Source organism: Agelaius phoeniceus, chromosome 8, assembly GCF_051311805.1.
Source record: "Agelaius phoeniceus isolate bAgePho1 chromosome 8, bAgePho1.hap1, whole genome shotgun sequence".
Classification (NCBI taxonomy): Eukaryota; Metazoa; Chordata; class Aves; order Passeriformes; family Icteridae; genus Agelaius; species Agelaius phoeniceus.
In genome coordinates this window covers 18,673,279-18,695,614 of record NC_135272.1, presented here as the reverse complement: position 1 = coordinate 18,695,614, position 22,336 = coordinate 18,673,279, and the positions used below count along the sequence as shown (strand labels likewise).

Genomic DNA, 22,336 nt, shown 5'->3' with positions numbered 1-22,336 from the left:
TTAAAACACAGGGCACTTTTAACAGGAGAAGTTTACAATTGTGGAATACTCAAAGCTCCCACATCTTTCAAATGTGGCATTTGTTGAAATCCAGCATCAGTAACATTATAAACCTACACAGGAAGAATAAAAATGCATGAGTAGACAAACTCATACTGTCATAATTTTTTAAAAGAATTGCAATTTAACTTCACTGAGAATGATGATTGTTCAAATAGAACCAGGGTGATAGGTTCCTTCAAATGCTTGACATAAATGAGTGGACAGCAAAAATGAATGCACTCCTCCAACCTGATTTCTTCACCTCCAGAACAATGCACGCCATTTAGCTGGAAGTGTTCCTTGGGTAACTTTTCTCCAGCACAGCCACTAATGTGCAATAAATCCAGTAATACACGACTGATTACTCACCTCATCAACTCGAGGATCTTGAGCCTGAGCAGGATTGGGCACTGGGGAGTCACAGTCTGGGCTATAATGCTCACAATAGTCAAATGCAGCTCTGGGATCAGCTATAATCAACAGCTGCTGGATCTCACCCTGCAGGAAAGCATGGAAAGCATATGCAGATTAAATAACAAAACCAAAGGTAGTCTACAGTCCATCAGGAGTACAGAGTTCGCATTCAGAAACAAAACCAGGCACATAATGCTTAGACATTTCCATCTGTGTTTATAAATAACATATCCACTTAATTTCTGCTGCTATTATGGAAAACAACTATTGTTCACATGGCAGAACAATGCAAATTAATACCAAATGAACTAGGTGCAAAATTCTAGCTTAAAATCATGCCTGGTATTAAAAGGAGAGAGTGACAAGGTGTAAGTGCTGATCTGTGATTTTCATGCTGTTTGTTTACTTCTACACTGGGAATCAGTCTAAATTCCTAACATTTAATTCAGGGGACTTCCTATTACCAGCATGCAGCTCAGCATGCAAGTGATCAACAGTATAATTATGAGTTTGCATCACATATGCAGTCTCAAAGGAGATAATAAAATAAAATAAAAAATAAAATAAAATAATCTGTAGCAGAGACAGTTATTTGAATAAAATATAATTAAGTGAGCACTGTGTAAATACACACTATAGATTGTGTTGGAAAAAATGTAACTGCTAAAAAATGTTGGTTTTGCCTCTACTTCGATACATCATGCATAAAAACAACATCACAGAAAGAGACCCACTATTCTGCATAATAAAAATGGCTCTGCTGAGATCCCCTACAGAGATCTTGAATGTTTATCATTTTCCACAGTAAGCTGTCTGGTATCCAGTGTATTTCTTAACATAGTGGTACTATTTAGGCAGCATTAGGTTAACTTCTGCCAACATTTCCACTATAAATTTTGTCATCCAGAAGCTTCTTATGCTCACATAAAAATAAGTTTGTTGGAAATTGGCACATGTTCTTGGTCAAAACCCATTAAATTCAATCTCTCACTATTTCCCCACAAGGGGGTGAGTTTTAAGATTTATATACTTCTAGCAGGATTTTTTTTTGTTTTACATAGAGGGGCAAATGAATACCTTTGTTAGTATACCTGTGCCTGTTTTGTCTTTAAAGACAAGATATCATAACTGATGAAAATCTACAGGTGAGAAAATTCATAATTCTCTCAGTATTTCCTGAATCACTTTACATCTATCATAACAGTAATCTTTAACAAATTAAGAAAACTGGAGAATATTTTTAAATAGTAGCTAATAATTGCAACATTCCTTCCTTTCAAAATGAAAAAACAGAGACATAAGCAAAATTTCCTCAAAGTGAAAAAAAAATAAATCAAGAAATAATCTGCAATTTTACTACAATTTTTTTAGTAATTTTTCAGTCATAAAGTAAGAAATAGTTTCATAGCACATAATGGCTATATGTTACATGTCTGCTTTTTACAGTAGTCTAAGCCCACTTTACTTTTATAGACTCACATGTGTCTCAGATTAATTTAGATTTAGAATATTTTTTTTCTAATCTTCCAGAAATACTACAAATGCAGCAGTTTGTTTCTCTGTCAACAGTTCTGGACTGTCTCCTTTATTTACCTTAATTCCTTTAAGGTAAATTCCTTAAGCCTTTAAGGCTTCCTGATTTGGACATCTTACAAAACGTAGGACACATAGAGAAAAATTCCCCCTTTGATTTCTTCCACGACTCCCTCAAGAGCTGGAATGATTTGAGAGGTTTTGTGCAGTCACTGTCAGCCTGAGCTATGCATCCCCCATCTCCAGCAAAGTGTTTCCAAAGCGCTCTGCCCTTTCACCAATCACATTAAAACCAAGTGAGGCAGAGGAAAAAATGAGAGAGAATAAGCAAGTGTAAGACTAAAGAGGTAAGTGACCCTTTTGAGCACCTAGAGGTGGATGGGTAGAACCTCTGTCCTCATCCTACTGAGTTCAAGTCATGGTCTTGCTCTTTGGCCCTGAGCATTCCTGGCTGTCTGAGGTGCCTGGACAGATCTCTGTGTCCGCAGAGTGCCAGCCAGCGGGAGCCGTGCCCAAACAGCTCCTGAAACTACTGTTTAGTTAGAGAGCCTAAGAGAACACAGGTCCAGGAATACAGCCAGTACTCTGGAGCTTTGTGCTGGTCTTGAATGCCATGGAATTTTGGCACTGAGTTCTGTTGGATTGTGTGTTTGCAAGAAGCACTTGGTATGCTGTTACCACTTGGCTTAAATGTGCCTAAATTGGTTAAAGCTGTTCCTGATCCATTGACTGTATTTCCCAGCCCTGCCTGTCTGCCTGTCATGGCTCCACATAGATGGAGGCCCTCAGAAATCCTACTCAGAATACATGAATTTTTACAGAATACATACATTGCTACTGGCTATAAATGTGCGAGAAGTTTACTGAAGAACTGATTGATTTTACTTTTGGAATCCCAAATGTTTATTTCCCTCTTTTTCCTTCAAGATGTGTTATAAAAATTATTCCAGTAAATTATTCATTTTCCTTTTCTATTTTTTATTTTCTGTCTTAGCTAATTAAATTGTTTCCCTGAGTATTTTGTTCCGTGAAGCATTGGCTGTACTGTAAGAATAGTTCAAGAATTTTCCTTTCAGATCAGGTCAATCACACCAGCTCATGAAGTTCCACAGGCATTACTGCAGATTCCATTATTGTGATTTAGTTACCATTCTAAGGTATTTGTTGGACAAATCTATACTCTTTCTCTTTGAATATTTTTCACAGAATTGCTTCAGACTTTACAAACAAATTCTTTGATTTTAACTGCTTGACTTTCTGAGACCAAAATAAAATTTTATAAAGTTCCTTGCAAATAACCTACAAACAATCTGGTCATATTTCATGACCTGGAGTCATAAATGAGGCACATAAAGATCTACCTGCACAACTCCTGAGAACTTTGAATTATGGGTTATTAAGAATTCCAATAACTGACCTGTAAAAAGATACTGAGGTATCTAAACACATATGCATATGTCATATCATTTTTCTTGTATGAAAATTTCAGGAACAAAGGAAGTCTCATGAGGTAGAGTGATGAAAGCAAGAGAGAGAGCAAAAATTGAGAAAGAAAAATAGATTAAAATGTACAAATACACATGAGCATCCTTAATTACTCTGAAAAGTGCATAGAGGAAAAAAAGGAAGTACAAAAGCCTATGGTCAATAGACTAGTTCTCCCTTCTCTATGAAAATTTCACGACCACAGCTGTTGGCAAAGACCGCTCAGGCAATTTCAAAGTTGGAAGTTGCTATGTAGCATGCTATAGAGGTAAAGCCTTCCAGGTCTCTGCTGAGCCAGTCATCCAGCATGCTTTGGTGTCAGAGGTGAGTGCGATGGCAGCAGAAGGCAGACACTGAGAACCTGTGGTGAGGTGTCAGGCAGACATGCACAGCCACTTTTCATATTAATACCTGTAACAAACTGCATGCTTAACTTGCCCCAAAAAGTTCTAAAAGCCTAGTTCACTTTTGAGAATCATAACCTTCTGCCTTGTAACAATTTTTTTTCCCGGATAATGCCTAAAACAGTGTATTTTTAACAGTGGTTTGTCAAATATTTAATGTAACTTGCTAATTAGAGATAAGAAAGATGAGCAAGGTATTCTATATAACATTAACCATACAAGCAGTCTGGAAGTAAATTTTAAATCTTAATATTTAGTTTGGATCCTAAATTCCTTCTAGAAAAAGGCACTAAGTTGTTGTCAAAGTCAACATATAACTCACAAAGGCAATGCACAGTTCAATAATTCATTGTAATATGGAATAAAAATAATTGAAGTCTATGAACATTTTCATTCCTCTTTATTTCAGAGATATGCTCATAGCTAAAACTAGACACTTTTGAATCAGCCTCATGATTATATGATAAAATCTGCCTGAGCCAAGATAAAATATCTTGTCCACCAATTATACCTAGTGTGAAAGCATGGTACAGAAGGACTCCTTCTAAGAGGTACCCCACCAGATAAGTTATTCTTTGCAGAATCCTCCAAGAGTACTAAAAGGAGTTGTTGTGATTGAGGAACTATTCACTTTGCTGCATGCCAGAGCCAATGTGGGCAACCAGGCTAGAGAGGTAGAAGGAGAATATGCTCAAATCAGTAGAACTCACGCCTGCTGGAACAACTGCACACACATTCACTCACATCAACTGTTCTACTACAAGGAACAGCCCAGCTAAGAATGAGAAGAGTGTGCTGAATTCATTCATTGAAAATTCCTCTGTGAATCTCACAGACATTCCACAGTGACATCCTGGAATAAGAAAATTTATGTGCATGTACACTTCCAGGACTTGCTGAAAAACTCAAAGCAGTAATGCACAAAGTGAGGTATCTGCACTGGAAAAATAGCTTTGATATGAAAACAGTGCAGCACTAGAAAAATCCAGTGTTGAATAGCAAAAAAAAGAAATGCACACCAAATTTGCAGGAAAGCAGTAAACTAACAAGTTCTCTTTCCAATTTTGGCTACATCTTCATGTAATTATCACTTTAGTTAGCCTTGTGGTAATAATTGCTACCTGTGATTCCAAATTTTTGGAGCCTTCCTGAGATTCCACAGCAGAAATAGGGACAAAAAAAAAATTCCAGTTAGATATGGTGTCAGATTTTCTCAATGATATAAATCATCAAGGGCCTGACTAATTATTGTTATATCAATAAATGCTAATAGCTGCTTATTACCTTAATTGACTTAATAAAATGTTTTAGATATCTGTCTTCTTGAAACATTCTCTTTTCCTTCTAACTAGGTAATCTTACTAATGTTTTCTCAATATGGTGTATTAGAGAATTACAACCATAAAGTAGTCCATTTATAGTCTATTTATTACCTAAAAGTTCCTCATTGAAAGTTCATCATTAAAAAAGACACCTCTATTATCAACAGCCACATTGTTAAAATAGCAGAAGTATGAATTCATAGAAGGAGGTAAGGGAACTGTACGAAGAAATCAGTGCAGAAATTACAGTTTTCTTCCAGTCTGTAAAATTTTAATGGTCTAGTTGTTGTCTAGTTCCACAAGAAAGTCAAACAGTTCAGGGGCAGATTTAGGGATATCTCTTTTACAAGAATTTTAATAAAACAATAACCCTGCCAGGTGAAAGTTATTTTGTCCAGGGAATAGCAGGTAAGCATTACTTCAGAAGCTCTGCAGGGAGAAAAAAACACAAACCAAACAAAGAAATAAATCCCCAGCAATTACTTAAATGACTAATTTATATATTTGAGGTTCAAAAATACTTTCTTCAACTAGAGTGTGATGGTTAGAATTAGCAAAATACATCTTCATGATTCACACTGGATAACGTTACTATGTCTTATGTGCTTATATGGAGAATTAAATTTTAAAGATGTTTACGTAAATTTTGATAAAAGCAAAACAAAAGCAGTGCTAGGCACTAAATCAACTCAGAAGAACAAAATCAATATCTTTCATTTTAATGTTATGGCTAAAGCCTGAAATTACAAAGTGAGTTTTTCAGTAGATAGCAGCAATCAGCACAAATACCCTAACCTGTATTTGTGCCAACTTTCTCTAATTAGTTATGTGACAGTACAGCTATAGACTCCAAAGAACAAAAGTCTAGACAGCATGGATATTATTACTATAGAATTTAGAAAAACCTGCTGCAGAATTCATTTAATCTTCCTGCAAAGATTTGAGGGATTGAGGAATTCCAGGAGCTTTTAATATAATATTCCATAACCCAGGCCCATTGTACAATATAGCTGGAGAAAGACATTTAGAGCCTGCCAAACTGAAGCACTGTAAAAGCAATAAACTGTGAAAGCAGAATACTGCACAGGTCAAAGTTTCCACAGAAATCAATGTCTTCTTGATTCTTTGAACACCATGCTTATAGAAGGATAAATTCAGCTTAGTTAGGAAATAGGTTGATATGCCAATTATAATTTTTGACCTTCCACACATAGCTGTTCACAAAGTCAACTGCAATTCTTGGCTGAGAGATTAGATTTTACTACAATGCCTATGCAACAGCAAGTGTACATAGACACAGGCGTGCACGTGTGCCCAAGGACATCCTATTTTCTAGATAAAAGACCTACAGGTCTCTTACATTTTCATGTATTTTTTAAATCTTATTTACATCTCTTGTTTAAAACTGAAATGTATTAGACACAATAATAAATCAGGTGATAATAAATCCTATCTGTTAAATCTTTTGAAGCTGATGCAGCATGCAGCATTCTTGGATCCCAGGTTGTTAATTTTAAGTGTAATTACAGACAGTTTTGTTAAATGACCATTCCTTTGTTTTTTGGGAAGATTCCTTGCAAATGAACTTGAATTCCAATGAATTACCAGAACTTTGCCCTCTTGTTCTTTCCCCCTCCTGCTTCCAAAAAGAAGAAAGGGAAACTGGATTTACCTTTGCTCATTGAACATAAATTTGGAAATACTGTAAAAAATTAATAAACACCAGATCACCATTCTTTGAGATAAAAAAGAATAAAGTAAATCCAAACAAGCCAAATAGAAAGCTTTTGTAAGAAATCCTGATTTTTTATGAGGTGCCTCTGAAATGAAAAAATTGTCTGCTTTGCTTTACTTTTGGTTGGTGTTAGTTTTCTTTTTACTTCTCAGTGCTCAAGTTGTCGACTTTGGTGTTGATATCTAAAACACTGATTCTAAGTATTTTCCCCTGAAAAATCTGCACGTGCACTCTGGGGCTGCCCATGCTCACAGGTATGTGAGGGACAGGTCCTCAGCTGCTGGCTCACCCACACTGCTGCAGGGCACCCAGCCTATCTCCAGCTGCTCCACTTGCTCACTCAGCCATTCCTGCTCCTTTAAATAGGAATCCCATCCAGCACACAAGTGTTTTACTGTTTTTTTCATGAGAACAGATTAATGCCTAGTATCAAAATCTAAACCCTTTATTAACAAGTATTACTGCAAGGATTTAATCCATAAACTCTGCGCTGTTAAAGCTTTCATGGGCTTTAAATAAGACTCTTATACATCAGGTTTTGTCTTGTTATATTCGTTTACAGCAAAGTGCCTAAAAATTTATGGTATTGGTCTGATGTGTGGTGTTTTGAAGGAAAAAAGGTGTCTATAGAGAAATATCTGCATAAAGACTCTGTTAGGTCTTAAGTTATTATAAAATACTTATAAAAAACTTGGATTGTTCACACCAACAGTAGTAAATGAGGAGTGACAAATCCTTAAAGCTGGCAAAGAATAAAAAGATTCTTATTATTTATAAAACATGTAAGCTACAAATATATTTCAATGGATACAATTCAAAATTCCTTTACTAGGTGCCATGTACCAGCATCTCACTCATTTTTTCTTCCTTTTTTATTTTTCTTTTTTTTTTAATTTTTTTTCATTTGCATTTTGGGAATTCTCTTCTTTGCAGCAAGCACTTACAAACCAGCTGTTCTTGCAATATGTGTTTGAAAACACAGAAGACATTAATTTCAAAAGACACATATAAAAGTTTGAGGAATGTTGTGACAGTCTTTCAAAAACAAGCATTTACAAATTAGTTCCACTGATATCAAAAGATTCACTTCAGTGAGCAAGGGCTTAGCAGTGTAAATGAAGGTCTCATAATTTGGCAGTTAATAATAATACAGTTTCTAGACAGCATAATTTTATTATTTTAAGATGCATTCATGGTTTATAATTTGCTTTTCATCATTTGTATGCACCTGATGCTTAGTGCTTGCTGAATTCACTATCTTGCTTTTAACATCATATTTATTTCCATATTAACAAAGCACAATGCCATAAAATCTCAGATTAGCACTTATATTCAGGAATGAGCAGCAGGCAACTCCAAATTGGAATTTTCTCACATAAAATACACAACTGCCCGCTAGATTTAGAAAACACTTTAGATAATTTTTTTCTTGCTTTTACAGCTAAACCAGAATCTTTCTGACAGCACTACTAAAAAAAAAAAATGCCTCTTAGCTTTAGAACCAGTAGGTAAACTTACCGAAGAATATTTTGTGTTTTGGATATACAAAACCAGTGAATTTGGCAGCAATTTATTATGTTCTCAGGACACTAATTGGCCCTTTCTTCTTTCAGTGATCTACCTGATCTCTGGACACCCAGAATGCTTACTTAGTCAGAAATTATTGATCGTCATAGGAAAGTTATGTCATGAGGTCATGTCACACATTAAAATGTAAGCACTTAAAATTTGCCAGTGTGCTATTACATATTCTTGTGTTACTGCTAGAGTTAGAACAGAGAACAACTGCCTAGAAAATAGAGGTTAATATTAAGAACAAAAATAAAAGAAAAGGAAATGGAAATGGCCAAGAATTTAATTTAGTTAAGTCTTGTATTAGAAACTTAAAATGACACAATTATTAAAAAAAAGAAGAATATTAGAGCCACTGAGATGTAACATTGTTTTAAAGTAAATGTGAAATATTCCTCACAGGAACAATATTTGTTCTGAAGCTTCTAAATGAATGATCCATGCAAATATGTTAAAGCAAAAGATACAATCAAGTTGTGAGGAGGTGAGAATAATGTAATGATACCTGTTTTGGACTCATTTGTATACAGCTGCTTTCAATGGGAGTGAGTTACCTTAGAGATGCAATGGGGCTTGGTGCAGTTGTGTTCTGCTACACACATTGGTACAAGACCAGAAAGAAATAGTATCATATTCAATTAGTAGGTCAATAAAGAATAAGAGTTCATTATATGTATCTAGGGTTATAATTTCCTCATTTTAAATTTCCATTCATTTGAGGAGATTGAAGAGTGCTCTACTGTTCCTGTTCCTACCAAAGCCTTGACTTGTTATGAGAAAAATATCACTATCACCCAAGATAAGATGACCCCTGTGATGCATGGATACATTATTAATCCTTCTGACACTCTGAGCAAAAGGTAATTGTTTTTAGGGGCTTCCTACATTTAAGCTAACAAAGGCTGCACGTGTCATATAAGAAGTCTGTAGTAAACAGTTTTATGTCTTAAACAGTTAAGTCTAATGTCATGACCAGATAACTTCTGGAATTTCCTGCCCAGAAAATAAGACACATTGTGTTATGTGTATCTTCAGTGACTATTGTGGTCTCAAGATACAGCAGGGTTCATAACACAGAAACATGAACAAGGAGACCCATGAAATCAGCAAAAGTCACTCTGAGCTCCCATGAATGAGAAAAACAGAACATTTAACACACAATCATGTCACGGTCAAGCAGGGATAGATTTCAGGAAACAGCACTAAACTTTAGAAATTGTAGCACCAGTAGCTAAGTGATGGATAAATTGTTGTTAATAAAACAAAAAGAATGTTGTTTAGAGAGCAAAAAACAGTAGAGAAACTCAACATGAACTAGATTATGTTTTGTTTGGCCAGACTTAGGACAGAGGTCACTTGGCTTGTTCTCCCTGGAGAAAAGGAGACAGAGGTGAGACCTCATTCAGTCTCCAACTTCCTTGAGAGGAAGAGAAGGGGCAGGGACTGATCTCAGCTCTGTGGTGACAGTGACAGGAGCTGAGGGAATGGGCTGGAGCTGTGCCAAGGGAGGTTTAGGTTGACTATCAGGAAAAGGTTCTTCACCTAGGGGATGGATGGGCACTGGAACAGGCTCCTCAGGGCAGTGGTCACAGCACCAACCTGACAGAGCACAAGAAGCATTTGGACAATGCCCTCAGGTACAGGGTGTGATTCCTGGGGTGTCCTGTGCAGGGCCAGGAGATGGACTCGATGATCCTTGTGGGTGCCTTCCAACTCAGGGTATTCTGTGGTTCTATGATCCATTAAAAATGTATATGGCCCAGTATTTTTTAAATTTTGGGATACATTCTAATTTCAACATGAACATTTTTACATAATAGATTCAGATAATTGAACATAGGTATAAATTATTCCATGGTGGTTGTACAGTAACAAAGAAAACAGAAACCTATCCCAAAAGCAAGGATTGCAAGCTCCTAATTTAAGTAAGAGTTGAGACTTAATCTAAACCCCCACCAATTTCAAGAACAGCTTTGTAAGACTGTAAGTAATTTCCCTGAATAAAAAAAGAGAAGAGAGGTGCACTCAGTTGAGTAAGAAGACCTAATCAATGAAGACATTCAGAAGTGTACAGTGAGGCTAAAAAAGGTAGAAATGTTGCTGTTCTCAGTACTGAATCTTAAGATTCAGCCACTTATCTGACCTTACAGACAGCTGCACAATTTTTTTTGTGAGTCCACAGCCTCCTTCTTAGTGGGTCTCAGCTGGAATTGAAACACTGACTTGCCATGGCAGTGTACCAGATGTCAGAAAAAAAAATCTGGCAGAGAACCAGCTAGCACTACTTTCCTTTTCCTCCTTCCACAGCTGACAACACCCTTGGAGAAAAGTAATTTTAATTCATTCCAGCAAATTCCATAAAGTTATATCCTTGTGTCCACTTTGACTTCACACAGCTTTGACTTCAAGAAAAATGCAGGGTTATTTTTGATTTTCATCAATTAATCTGATCATTCTGATTTAAGTGCTAATTTCAATTTGCTAAGTTATGTCTTCATCCAACTTTACTGACTCTTTCAACAGTTGCACCAAAAAATAATTGCATTCTACCACATCCCTTCCCATTTTTTGGGGTAAATGATAAAATAAATATCTTCCTTTACAGACATATCATAAAAATTTTTTTCCAAACAGATATGTATGAATATTTCAGCACCTCTGAAACTTCAGACAGATATTTTTATTTAGTGATTGCACTGAGTTAAACAAACCAACTGAATTGAAAACTTTTAAAAGGGTTATAAACTTTGCAAGAAATAGCCAGACTTTGCTGCTTTAGCTTCTATGAAAATCTAAAATCCCATGGAAAACACTAAAAAAAAGGTTTATCTAATTTTCTTTTTCTCTGAAATCTTTTTTACTTATGCATATTCACATTGCACACGTTTTTGACAGTTTATTGTCAAACACAAATATTGGGGAAGCTGGTTTCTCACCTAAGAAAGACATAAAAATGAAAATTTAAAGTAATTATTCCATGAGGAGACCAAAAAATCCTTGTCACATCCCAGACAGAGGCAACTGTGGAATTCATCTTCAAACAGAAAATAATGTTCCTCAGATGTGCAAACTGTATTGGGGACTACAGGTGAATTAGGCTGCAAATACCAAACATATCATACTGCTTGATCCACCAAATCACCCCAGAAATTTCTGTATTCAAAAGGCCCACAATTCATCATGTCCATAGAAAACAAAGATAACAATGCTACAATGCTACACTCAAAATTCCTATTTCCCCTCTTGATACCTATGCAGCTTCTCAAGCATATGTTCTGCTTAAAGCTAGGATTAAAACTGTGGACATTTATAGAGCACAGATGTTCTGTAAATGAAATAACTACCAATCTTTAATTTTTTTTTTTATTTTTAATTTAAATTTTTCAATTTTAACCATTGTATAACAATGTTATAAAAGAAATTCAGTAGTACAGATTTAAGAAGTTTCATAATTAGTCTGTAAAAATAATTATTGACATAAGGATTCTACCCAGAAAGGCCTCATGATTGGCATTTACTTACTTCCTTAAAGGCATTTTACCCTTCCTATATGTACTTCTTGGCCAGTAAATGATGGAAACATATATGTCCTTATTGCCAAAGTATGTTCCATTTACTGGAAAGAGTAATAGGTGGGATAAACACTTTAACAGATTCATATTACACAGAAAACTTTCCAGGTCCTTCTCCCCTGCTCTCAAATACTGTTAGCACACACATATATCTGCAAATGCTTAAGAGATACAGAAAGAAAATGATTTAGTATCATACTACACAGCTTTCCCTGATTAATTCTCCCAAATACCTCAGGTATCTCAATATTAGGCAGAAAGACAAAAAAAGCAACTCCCTTCCAGATACAACAAAAAGGACAGAAAAATGCACCAAATCTTCCAACTGTACTCCTCCCTGTTTTACTTCTATTTCAGCCTATCCTAACAGGTTCTATAAATCAAAGTTTGTACATTATACCAGCATTTGACCTAAAAAATTATTCTGGTTTGCATTAAGTAACTTGCTCAATACAAAAAAACCTCAATTCAATTTGTTCATTATTGATTCGTACCTCAAAAACTTCTTCATCCAGAATCCTGGTTCCAAAGACAGTGATGCCATTGGTGTCCACAACTGTTTTGTCACTTCTGTCAAGTGGTTTTGTAGTTTTTTTGTTACAGTCAACAATCATTGTAACACTCTTTTTCTCCACGCTGATAGCTACTCGATGCCACCTATTAAAAAAACCCAACATTGTTATTTATGTTTTTAAAACTAGGTCATCGTGTTCTTATCAAATCAGTTTATAGCAGATGGTACACCAATTAATTCACAGATAAAACTTAAAATGTCTCCTTTTATTTCCTTCTTCTACACATACACAAGTGTGCAAAGTGCTTTGACTACCTGCTCTATACATTCTGTCCCTCAGCACAAAGGGGTCTGATCCACAGCTCATTGTGAACCCCCTCTGTAAGGTGAAGCTCAAGCTGAGGTTCTCTGCAGCTTTAACCAGAGAACATCACCAAACTCAAATTAGATGTCAGTGCACAGTTTATATTTTAATAGACTGAACAATATGACAGAAGATTCTTTTTTATGAATGTGTTTGATTTTCCAAATTACTGGTGCAAATATAATTAACCCAGCAGGTTATTATTTATTATTTACAATTCACTATTTTTCCTCAGTGATCAACCATCAGAATTTTAGCATGTTCTTTTACATATTTGAAGGTATTCCATAGCTATAGAGAAATACATACAAACAGTTCTAACATAGATACTTTTCCAGATAAATATATTTACAAATACTTGGCACTATTCCTGCAGCAATAGCATTGCCTACATAATATTCACCAAAAAGTGAATGAAGTGATTCAGAGTATAGACAAGTGACTTTATTTTAGAGACATGTGAGAATAAAGTTTTGTATGTTTTGCCCAACTCTACTATGTTCTTTATGAGACTTTATGAATAACCATGACAGACTACGTTAATTTTATGAGCTTCTCTGCTATGACAAATGTTTAGAACAAAAGCAGACCACTCTGTAATCCACCATGGAGTTAAAGGTTAAAGAATCTTTGATAGACCAGGGCAAAAAATGTAAAATATGTCATAATAATGACGGGTAAGAGGAAGGCTGGAATCAAATTATTTTAGTTGGCATTTGTGGAATTAGGGTTGCCTAAATCAGAGAGAAAGCTTAGATCATTGTTACAAAGAGTGTCTGTGTATCAAAAGGAACACCTTGAAGCTAATGGAATCTGACTGCTAAACAGTATCACTGAGCCAGAACTATAATTCCATGTTTTCTCTGGAATGCTGTTAAACACTATCATTATAAAAGCAAACTGGCCATGCATCCTCAGGCACATTACACTGTTCACACTTTTTAAATATATCTCAGTTTGAGATGAAGATTGTTGTCCTAGATCCTTCACAAAACAGCTGAGTCAGAAGAAAATTGTTGGCTTATCTTTTGAAAGTGTGTAGAAGCTGAAAGCATAAAATCATAGCTCACTGTGCCTAGGATTGACTCCAGTTGATTTAGAAGTTGTATAGTCTCAGGGTAGGAAATTGTACCAAACCAAGTTCATTTTTATTTCTTCATTTCAACTAGTTTATCAACATTTTGGATTAAATTCTATGTCAAAGCTTTGTTATTTAGCAAAAGTCTATTTAAAAAATGCTGCTTTTTTTATCACTCCTTCTGCTAGGGAAATGAATCAAGTCTAGGTTTCATCATATAATTTCATTGACTGGTAATACTAGGCCAAGCAGACAATTAATTTTTTTTTCCTCTTTATTGCTTTATAAACATATTTCATTTTATTTCAATTTTTGCCCTTCCTCACTGAGTTGTTTTCTTTTGCTTTAGTAAATTTACTTCTGTGTATCTCTGAAGACTGTGGTTGCTCCTCTTGGACTGCAGCATAGCAAATAAAAAGCCTTTGAAAGAATGAATGTCCTTTTACAAGCACTGGAATGACATTCACAGAGAATGATTGCTTGTCTACAAAGCTACAAAAAACTAACAACTGCATTACTAATGCAACAGGTATTTGAGATTCATTCCTATACTGAGGGTACAGTATAAATCCTTATTCTTTCCTGATTTCCTTATACATAGGAATTTCAAACTATTTTATTTATCTGCTGGTTTGGCTCTGGACAGAAGAAATTCTGTGCTGTCTTGTCAACTTGTCTTCATACTGCCTACCACCTTTAAGTGGACCAGACATTTCTTTTAGTGAGATTATTCCTTGAGACTTTTTGAAAACAGCTTCTTTGTGTATTGCACAGAAAGAATATTCATAGGTTTAGTTTGGGTTGGATCAACTTCTATTACTATTTCTTCACCCTTAATTTATAAAAATGGCAGATAAGCTGGTTTCTTTTATTTATAGCTGTATGTACCATTTGGAGCTGGAACTGTATTCTGCTGCAAAACTTCTCTAATTTTGTACTACACCAGTCCAACTAGCTAGAAACAATGTTACTGACAGATTTAAATATTTAAGGAAACTGTTTGCAAATAGATAATCACATATACAGTGGTCTGCAATATGTTCTTCATTTAAAAATTCTCCACTTACTTGCCATCAGCGATGTTGACTGTCCTGAAAAGAGGATAGTCTTCTGGGGCAGGTTTTCCATTTTGATCTTCAAACAGGAAGACAGGGGATCTACCAACTTCAACACCTACTTGCTGAATTCCTTGTTCATTGTAGATAGACAAAAGGAAAGACTGAATACCCTTTTTAGGTTTTACTGTCATTAATATTGAAAAATCTTCTGGAAAACTTCCACCTGCAAACAAAATGATATATACAGCTATAAATTCAGAAAATATGAAAACATTTTTCCATTTTTTTCTATAAGCACATAGGATCCAGCATACAAACTGCAGGGTTTTCTAATTCTCAAAAATGAGTACATAAAAAAATTATATTAGGAACATTTTCTGTCTTTTTTTTTTCTTTCTTATCTCACTTTAATTCCTGAAAAGTAAACCTTAATTGTTCTTAAAAACATAACTTGAAAATCATACAATCAAAAAATGGTTTGGATTGAAAGGCACCTTAAAGTCATCTTGTGCCAACTCCTGCCACGGGGGGATGCCACACACTAGACCAGGTTGCTCAGGGCCCCACCCAATCTGCCCTTGAACACTTTCAGGGCTGGGGCATGCCCAACTTTTGTGGGCAAACTGTTCCAGTGCTGGACCACTCTGTGAGTAAAGAATTTCTTCATAACATCCAATACTACTCTCTCCTCTTATACTTTAAAGCCATTTCCCCTTGTCCTATTTACCTGCCCATGTAAATAGTCCCTACCCGTTTTCTATAAGCCTCTTTTAAGTACTGAAAGACTTAAGAGTATTTAAAGGTTACTGAAAGACCCCCCCCCTCCCCCATAAAGGGGTACACTCACAGCCTTATCTCCTCCAGGCTGAACAAGCCCAACTCTCTCAACCTGTCTTTGTAGGAGAGGTAGCTCTAAATCTATTGTGAAATCCTGTAATAACACAGAGTATGAAAGAACCATGGTAGTTTCACATTCACTGCTTTTTTAATCCATCTTCTGTTTAGCAACCTTCTAATTTAAAAGTGTGGACTACAATTTCACTCAACATAACAAGCATCTGTACCATAGAAAAGAACACTCTCTGGTACTAGTCAGTGAAATCAAGTTGGGAAGTTGGTAAATAAAAATAAATTTAATTTTTTTAAAGATGGAGAAATTAATGGATATAGTAGATCCTGATGAGTTACAAGAGTTAGATGAAATCAATGATAGGACAGATTAAAATGTGTACTGTTTAGCTGAAATTATATCTCACAGCTTGATCTTCTCTTGTATATCTATAGTCTTTCAACTGCTACACAGCACTAAGTAAAAGAGACACAATCACTCAAATTTATTTAAGAATAATCTGAACAATGAAGATGTCTTGTGGTGAGGAGAGAGGATGCCTGTACCACAAGATTGAAAAGGAATAAATTAAAAGAACCACCTCCAAAAAAATTGTTTTGTTTTTTTATTCCTGTAAAGGATAGCAGGAAATTTTCGATTCAACTTAGTTGAGAGGATATATTAAAACCCTAGGAAGTGAATGAAAAATAACATATATATATATATATATATATATATATATATATATATATATCTGTAGTGAATCTTGCTTTGATCTTCTTCCATCAACAATAAATGATGAGTTAAGGGAACTTGTAAGTTACTCTTGAACTGGTTATAGCTGTTTCTCATGTTGCTCTGGGAACACATTATTACTACAAAATAAAGCATGCCTGACCCTTTTCTGGATCTGAGTGATATCTATATGATAGCTACTCTAAAGGACAGAAAAAAGAAAGTATTTTTCTTTGCCACTTCTAATCTCTATGTATTCTGTATGACTTGTTCTAGCTCTACATGATGCGTTAAAACAGAAAATTTAAATCTTCAAAGATTTTGGGTTTAATATTCTTACTATCACTTTCCTCAACAGTTTGAGTCAAGTGACAAGTGATAGCGAAATAATGGAATAAAAGTCTCTCTGTAACATCCAAAGAATCTTTCCCAAAATTTGACTATTTCATTTCAGAGAAATTTGAGAGAAGATGGAATCACAGCCATCCACAACTAGCCTTGTTTAGTCCCCCAAATACCCAGATATTCTGAGGTAATTCTTACCAGATGTTACTTCTGGGAATGATTTTGCAATGGCCAACCACAACTCATTTCTCCCACTGCAGCATTACTCCAGGAGGCACAACTGCTCTTAAATGCACTACTGAAACAGGCAGAGACTTGCCAAAGCCACCAAATAAGGTTTCCATCAGATAGCATCATGAAAGAACAGGTAATATGACTTACAAGTCAATTCCAGCAGTGACAGAATTTGATGAAGAGCTGAAGCCAATAAAGCCTGAATTATTTGGTGGATGGAGTCCATCCTACCATTCATATGCAGGCCCAGCTCTGGGGCCAAGAGAAGTGTTTTGTGCTACTGGTGTTGGACCACATGCTATGCTTTAGAGAACATAAAAACATAAGCAGCAAGGTAATGTAAAAAAGTAACAGCCTTCTGCCAATCTTACCTGGGTACAGCTGCTTTGTTGGGGCACTCAGCTGTGCAGTTTTTGAAACCCTGTAAGCAACATCTGATCCTTTTGAATTCCTTCTGTTTGTGCAAAATCCTGCTGTTCTTGTTACTCCTTCTGGAGAATTGTGAAATTCTAATGCTTTTAGCACATCAACGGGTTCAGCTGACAAAGTTAAAAAAAAAAAAAAAGAAAAACAAGAAGAATTATTTATCTTGCATATCTGTGGCACCTAGCCTCCGAAAAAGCTTTTAATTTCTTTGCAAAAGCATATGTCTAATCAGAGCAGTAGCTGCATCCTACTTTGACTTATTGCACATTACTCCTAGGATTATTCATTTCTAAATATGTAAGAGTTCATCCCATCCAATGTGCTTTTTATTATCAGATTTTCAAACTACTTGACTACACACTGAAAATCACCAATTCCAAATGCTGAGAATCTTGCTGGTTGAAACTTCTAATACATGCTTTTAATGAGTGACTTCTGAGAAGTGGAACTGATCTTCAAAGTTTGCACAAAACTTTCAGAAGCATTCAGCTGCTAATAATCTGCTGCCACAAAATCATCTGTTGCTAAGATTAAAATATATTCTGATTACACATAACTGCTTTCTCAGATATAAAGGAATAAGGAAGCAGCTAAACTAATTTCACATGCAAGTTAGAGAAAGAAAAATGTACCTGCTGTGCCTGCAAGGACTAAATGGGCAGAATTGAAGTATTTCATTATTTCCAAGTTAAAATGTAAATTTATACTTTAGAGACCAAATACAATAAGATTTCATCTGTGCTCAGTGTCTAACAATCTAAAATTGAGATCCAGAGCTGTTATTGCACTGATATTGATGCAAGTTAAAACAAAGAAAAAAGCCTGTTACATATGTAAAGCCAACAAAAGGCCTTAGTATATAAAAGTTCTCCATGGCAAAAGGACAAAGTATTGAATGCACAAGCACTTCAAGAGAGGCAGTGAGAGAAAACAGTTAGCATACTGCATGCCTTTTCTCCTAGGAAAAATTAAGGTGCTTATTCTCATGTTCCCTACAAATAATGTCTTTTTTAATGCATTTTTTTTGAGTGGAAAAAAAAGTGGGTAGACTTTTTTGTCACTTGGACTATTCCACAGTTTTTATCTTGGCAAAGTCATAACCACTTAATTTGGGAAGACAAAGTTTTAAATGATTTTCAATGTTAAAGCTGAGGAATGAGCTTGGTAAATCTGACTTCACATCTTTGAACTACACAGTGGCATTAACTATAGCTGAGTTATTGTCTGTTATTCATTTTACGTGTCAACAAAAAATCAACTTAATGTTCAAAATTCACTGCCTGTGAATATTCAACTATTTAAACAAGTATTTCCACAGATGTGAACAAAATTAAGTAGTTCATCCTATTCATCTCCTGACAGTGCCAAATATCAAAAACTCAACTCTGTGGTTAAACCAATCTTTGTTTTCTCAGTCAGCCTAGAATGCACATAACTTCTTCTTTTCTAAAATATATTCACAAGAAAATGCTTGTGAACTTTAAAATTTTTTCTTCACATCTTGCAATTTTTCATTTCCTTTCCTCACTGGATCATCATGTGTTATTAAGCATAAACCAAATACCCAATGTTAGTTGCAAGCTAACACATTGGGAATGAATGTTATCATACACAACTGAATTTACCTAAAATCCACATACAAAAAAAATGGAAAAATGGAAAATTCAAGATATTATGTTTAAATAGTCTCAAAAGAAAAGTTTCAATAGTATGGAAACACTGTGGTATTAGTCTAACTTCTCTATTGAGTACTGAAAAAATAATTTTAATGGATATAATGTATTTTTATAGGTGTTCCAAACAGTTCTGAAGGAATTGTTACACATACTGAAGGGATATTCTGAAGGAACAGCCACACATTTTCTTCTAGTAACCAACAGCTATCTTTGATGTACCTATATTAATTTGAACCGGTAATGTAGAACCAGTCACCAGAAATATTAATACAAATTTCAATTCCCTGTGTAAGTCAACCACTGCTACATTCCTTTAGCCTTTGCTCTTTTCTATAATTTGTACCAGATTCTTCATTATTTTTTAGAATAATGGTTTTTTTTGCCTGGCTGCCTGGGAGACTATTCACCCACAAAAAGATTATTCATTACTCCCTGCTAAAAAACTTCCAGACAAGAAACAGAATAATAATAGGACAATCTTCAAACCACAAATTCCAAATAATAAGAACAAACATTCTGCTAATAGTCCACAGTTGACTATTTCTTTATTTCCACAAACTGTGATTCACAAAACATAAAATAGCAGGACTAGTCAGTTTAAAATAATTACTAGAAATGTTGTGTGGTCCACAAACTAAGATCTCAGCTTGTATTTATATGGGGTAACATTAATATAACCCATATATTGACAGGTCAAGAATCTTTCATGAGACCTTACTTATGGTGCATAAAACAGCTTGTCTATATGATTTTACCTTTCTCCAATAGTTTTCTCAAAAAGTAAAGACAAATGCAGATTAATGATATATAATCTTATGCTTCTGTATCCTTCCAATTTGGTGTCAATAATTCAGATGGCAAGGAAATAAATAAGAATCATGCAAACAGCTCTGTTCACCAGTTCTTGGGATGGAGTTAATTCTCCTTCTGAAACTTGGACATCTGCTTAAAAAACTCAACTCTGTTTGCCAGGGCAAATTTGACAAAACACAAGATCCAGACCCAGAAAGCAGGTCCCTTACATAGGTGTTTATGGCCATGTTGCACTGCTGCTTGAAGGCCACCTCTTTCAAGAGGTGTAAACAAGCCAGATGATGCCACAAGACCACCCTGTGAAAAGAAGCCTGTGTTCATCAGGGCAAGCCTGCAGTCTGCAATCAAAATGCAAATTTCTACTCTGCTACTTTTGCAGAGGATTACTCTTCTTACTAATGACTATAGTGCAAAGCTTAGTGGCATTATGTCCTTGGTTCAGGAGAGTTCAGAGAGACAGCTCTCACTGCCACTGAAAGACTGTACAGCAGCGGCCAAAGCAGAAATGCTTAAAAATACCAGGATTTCTGGAATGGCAAAGGTGAATTCTTCAAAAATCCCTTTTTAAAAATCAGAATTGTGTGAGATGGGAACCTGAGTGTTCCAGTATTTTTCAAGATACCAAACAATTAATCATTTAACTCCATCATAAGCTCCTGTATTTTCAAATGTAAAGAAGATAAAACACACAAAGAAAAATTAGTGGTGTCACATCTCAAGACCCAAAATGACTTGTAACTTTAAAACTGTAGAGTCAAATCCTGGTCTTCATTACTGTGGCATGACTGAAGTAGGTCCATTCACTCACTGAGCTTTCCATATTTACAGTGGTATGGATCAGAACATTTGATCCAGAGCATTTCATTAAATGTAACTCCAAAGCCATATTTACTCTTCCTTTCCCTTTAACTTTCTTACAATAGGAAACTTATGAAAAAAAAATCTCTTTTTACTTATGAAAAGAAGTATCTCTGCTGGAAATTAAAAGGACTGACTGAAGCTTAGTACTTGTAAACTGGATGTTAGATCACACTTCTTTGTTGCCAGATCAGGAGAGAGTATTGAACATCAAATATATGAGGGGAGCTTCATGTGTTTTCTGTTTACTTGGAGAGAAAGAAAATGCATGTCAAAATTTACTTCCAGTTTTGGTTAGCATTTCCAAGCCTACATTTCATCAACAGACAACGATATATTTGTTTTATAGGCCATGAAAATTCTTTCTATTCTATTAATTCATAACCCTGTATTGTAAAAATAGAAGGCCATTAGAGATTTGGAAAGTCTGTAGAAATCTAGACTACATTATTATCATATAATCACAGTTGAAAATATCATAGCTTTCATTCACTCCACAATATCTAAACTGAAACAGAATCTGTGATATATCATTCCTAATAATACTGATACAACACATATGGATCAAATTCTGCTGCCTTTATATTGCATTACATCTAACAATTACTACCATTGCTCAGTGTGGTATCATCTGGAGTTAAGCAGCATCTGGTGAAAACAGCAGATTAATTTCTGACATGCCATAACATCACAAATACAAACAACATAATTATTTTAGTTCAGAGGACTTGCTTCCTTCACTTGAGACTTCCTGACATTTGAGCTGGAATCTGTAACACAACATGGCTCTGCCTTTCTCTTGGTAGGAACTGTCCATGGAGGAGGTTCCCAAGTACCATAACAATACAAGTTAGGACAGCAGAGAAAGGAGGGGCTGAGAAACTGTAAAGGAGGGCAGAAATTGAAGTCTTTTGGACACACAGCATGTGCTCATGACTTATTCACTGTGGGACATCAAGCCTCCTCCCCTTAGGATGACCCCAGTTTTCAGTAAAAATGCTTAGCAATTCCACATCTCCCTTTGGGAACACTTGTAGTTGATCACACATCGTTAACCTTAGGTAAAAGAATAGATATTACAAGAAAGGGACAAGTAACATATGCAAGAAAATTTACATTGGAATGTTCATGTCTGGTTCATTACATTTGGATTTATTGAAATGTAGACAGTAATTAAATGAATGGTACTTAATAATATCTTTTTAGTTTATAAAATATGTATCCTGTCTGTAACTGAGATCATTGTGAACCTAGGACTGTAGTAAAAGGCAAGAAAATTCCTTATTTTTCCTTCAGCCACCACCATTGAATTTCTGTACTGTGACAA

General features: G+C 35.3%; 1 protein-coding gene across 9 annotated transcripts in view; it reads right to left on the bottom strand.

The window, feature by feature from the left end:
* The window catches only part of COL11A1 (collagen type XI alpha 1 chain), a 125,626-nt gene that overhangs the window by 93,297 nt on the left and 9,993 nt on the right, over window positions 1–22,336 (bottom strand). For all 9 annotated transcript variants that reach the window (XM_077182143.1, XM_077182144.1, XM_077182136.1 and 6 more), the window contains exons 2-5: window positions 17,608–17,775; window positions 15,103–15,316; window positions 12,574–12,736; window positions 412–540 (exon numbers count right to left, since the gene is read on the bottom strand). In XM_077182143.1, coding sequence (XP_077038258.1) covers window positions 412–540; window positions 12,574–12,736; window positions 15,103–15,316; window positions 17,608–17,775 — 674 coding nt within the window. The remainder of the gene's footprint in view (window positions 1–411; window positions 541–12,573; window positions 12,737–15,102; window positions 15,317–17,607; window positions 17,776–22,336) is intronic.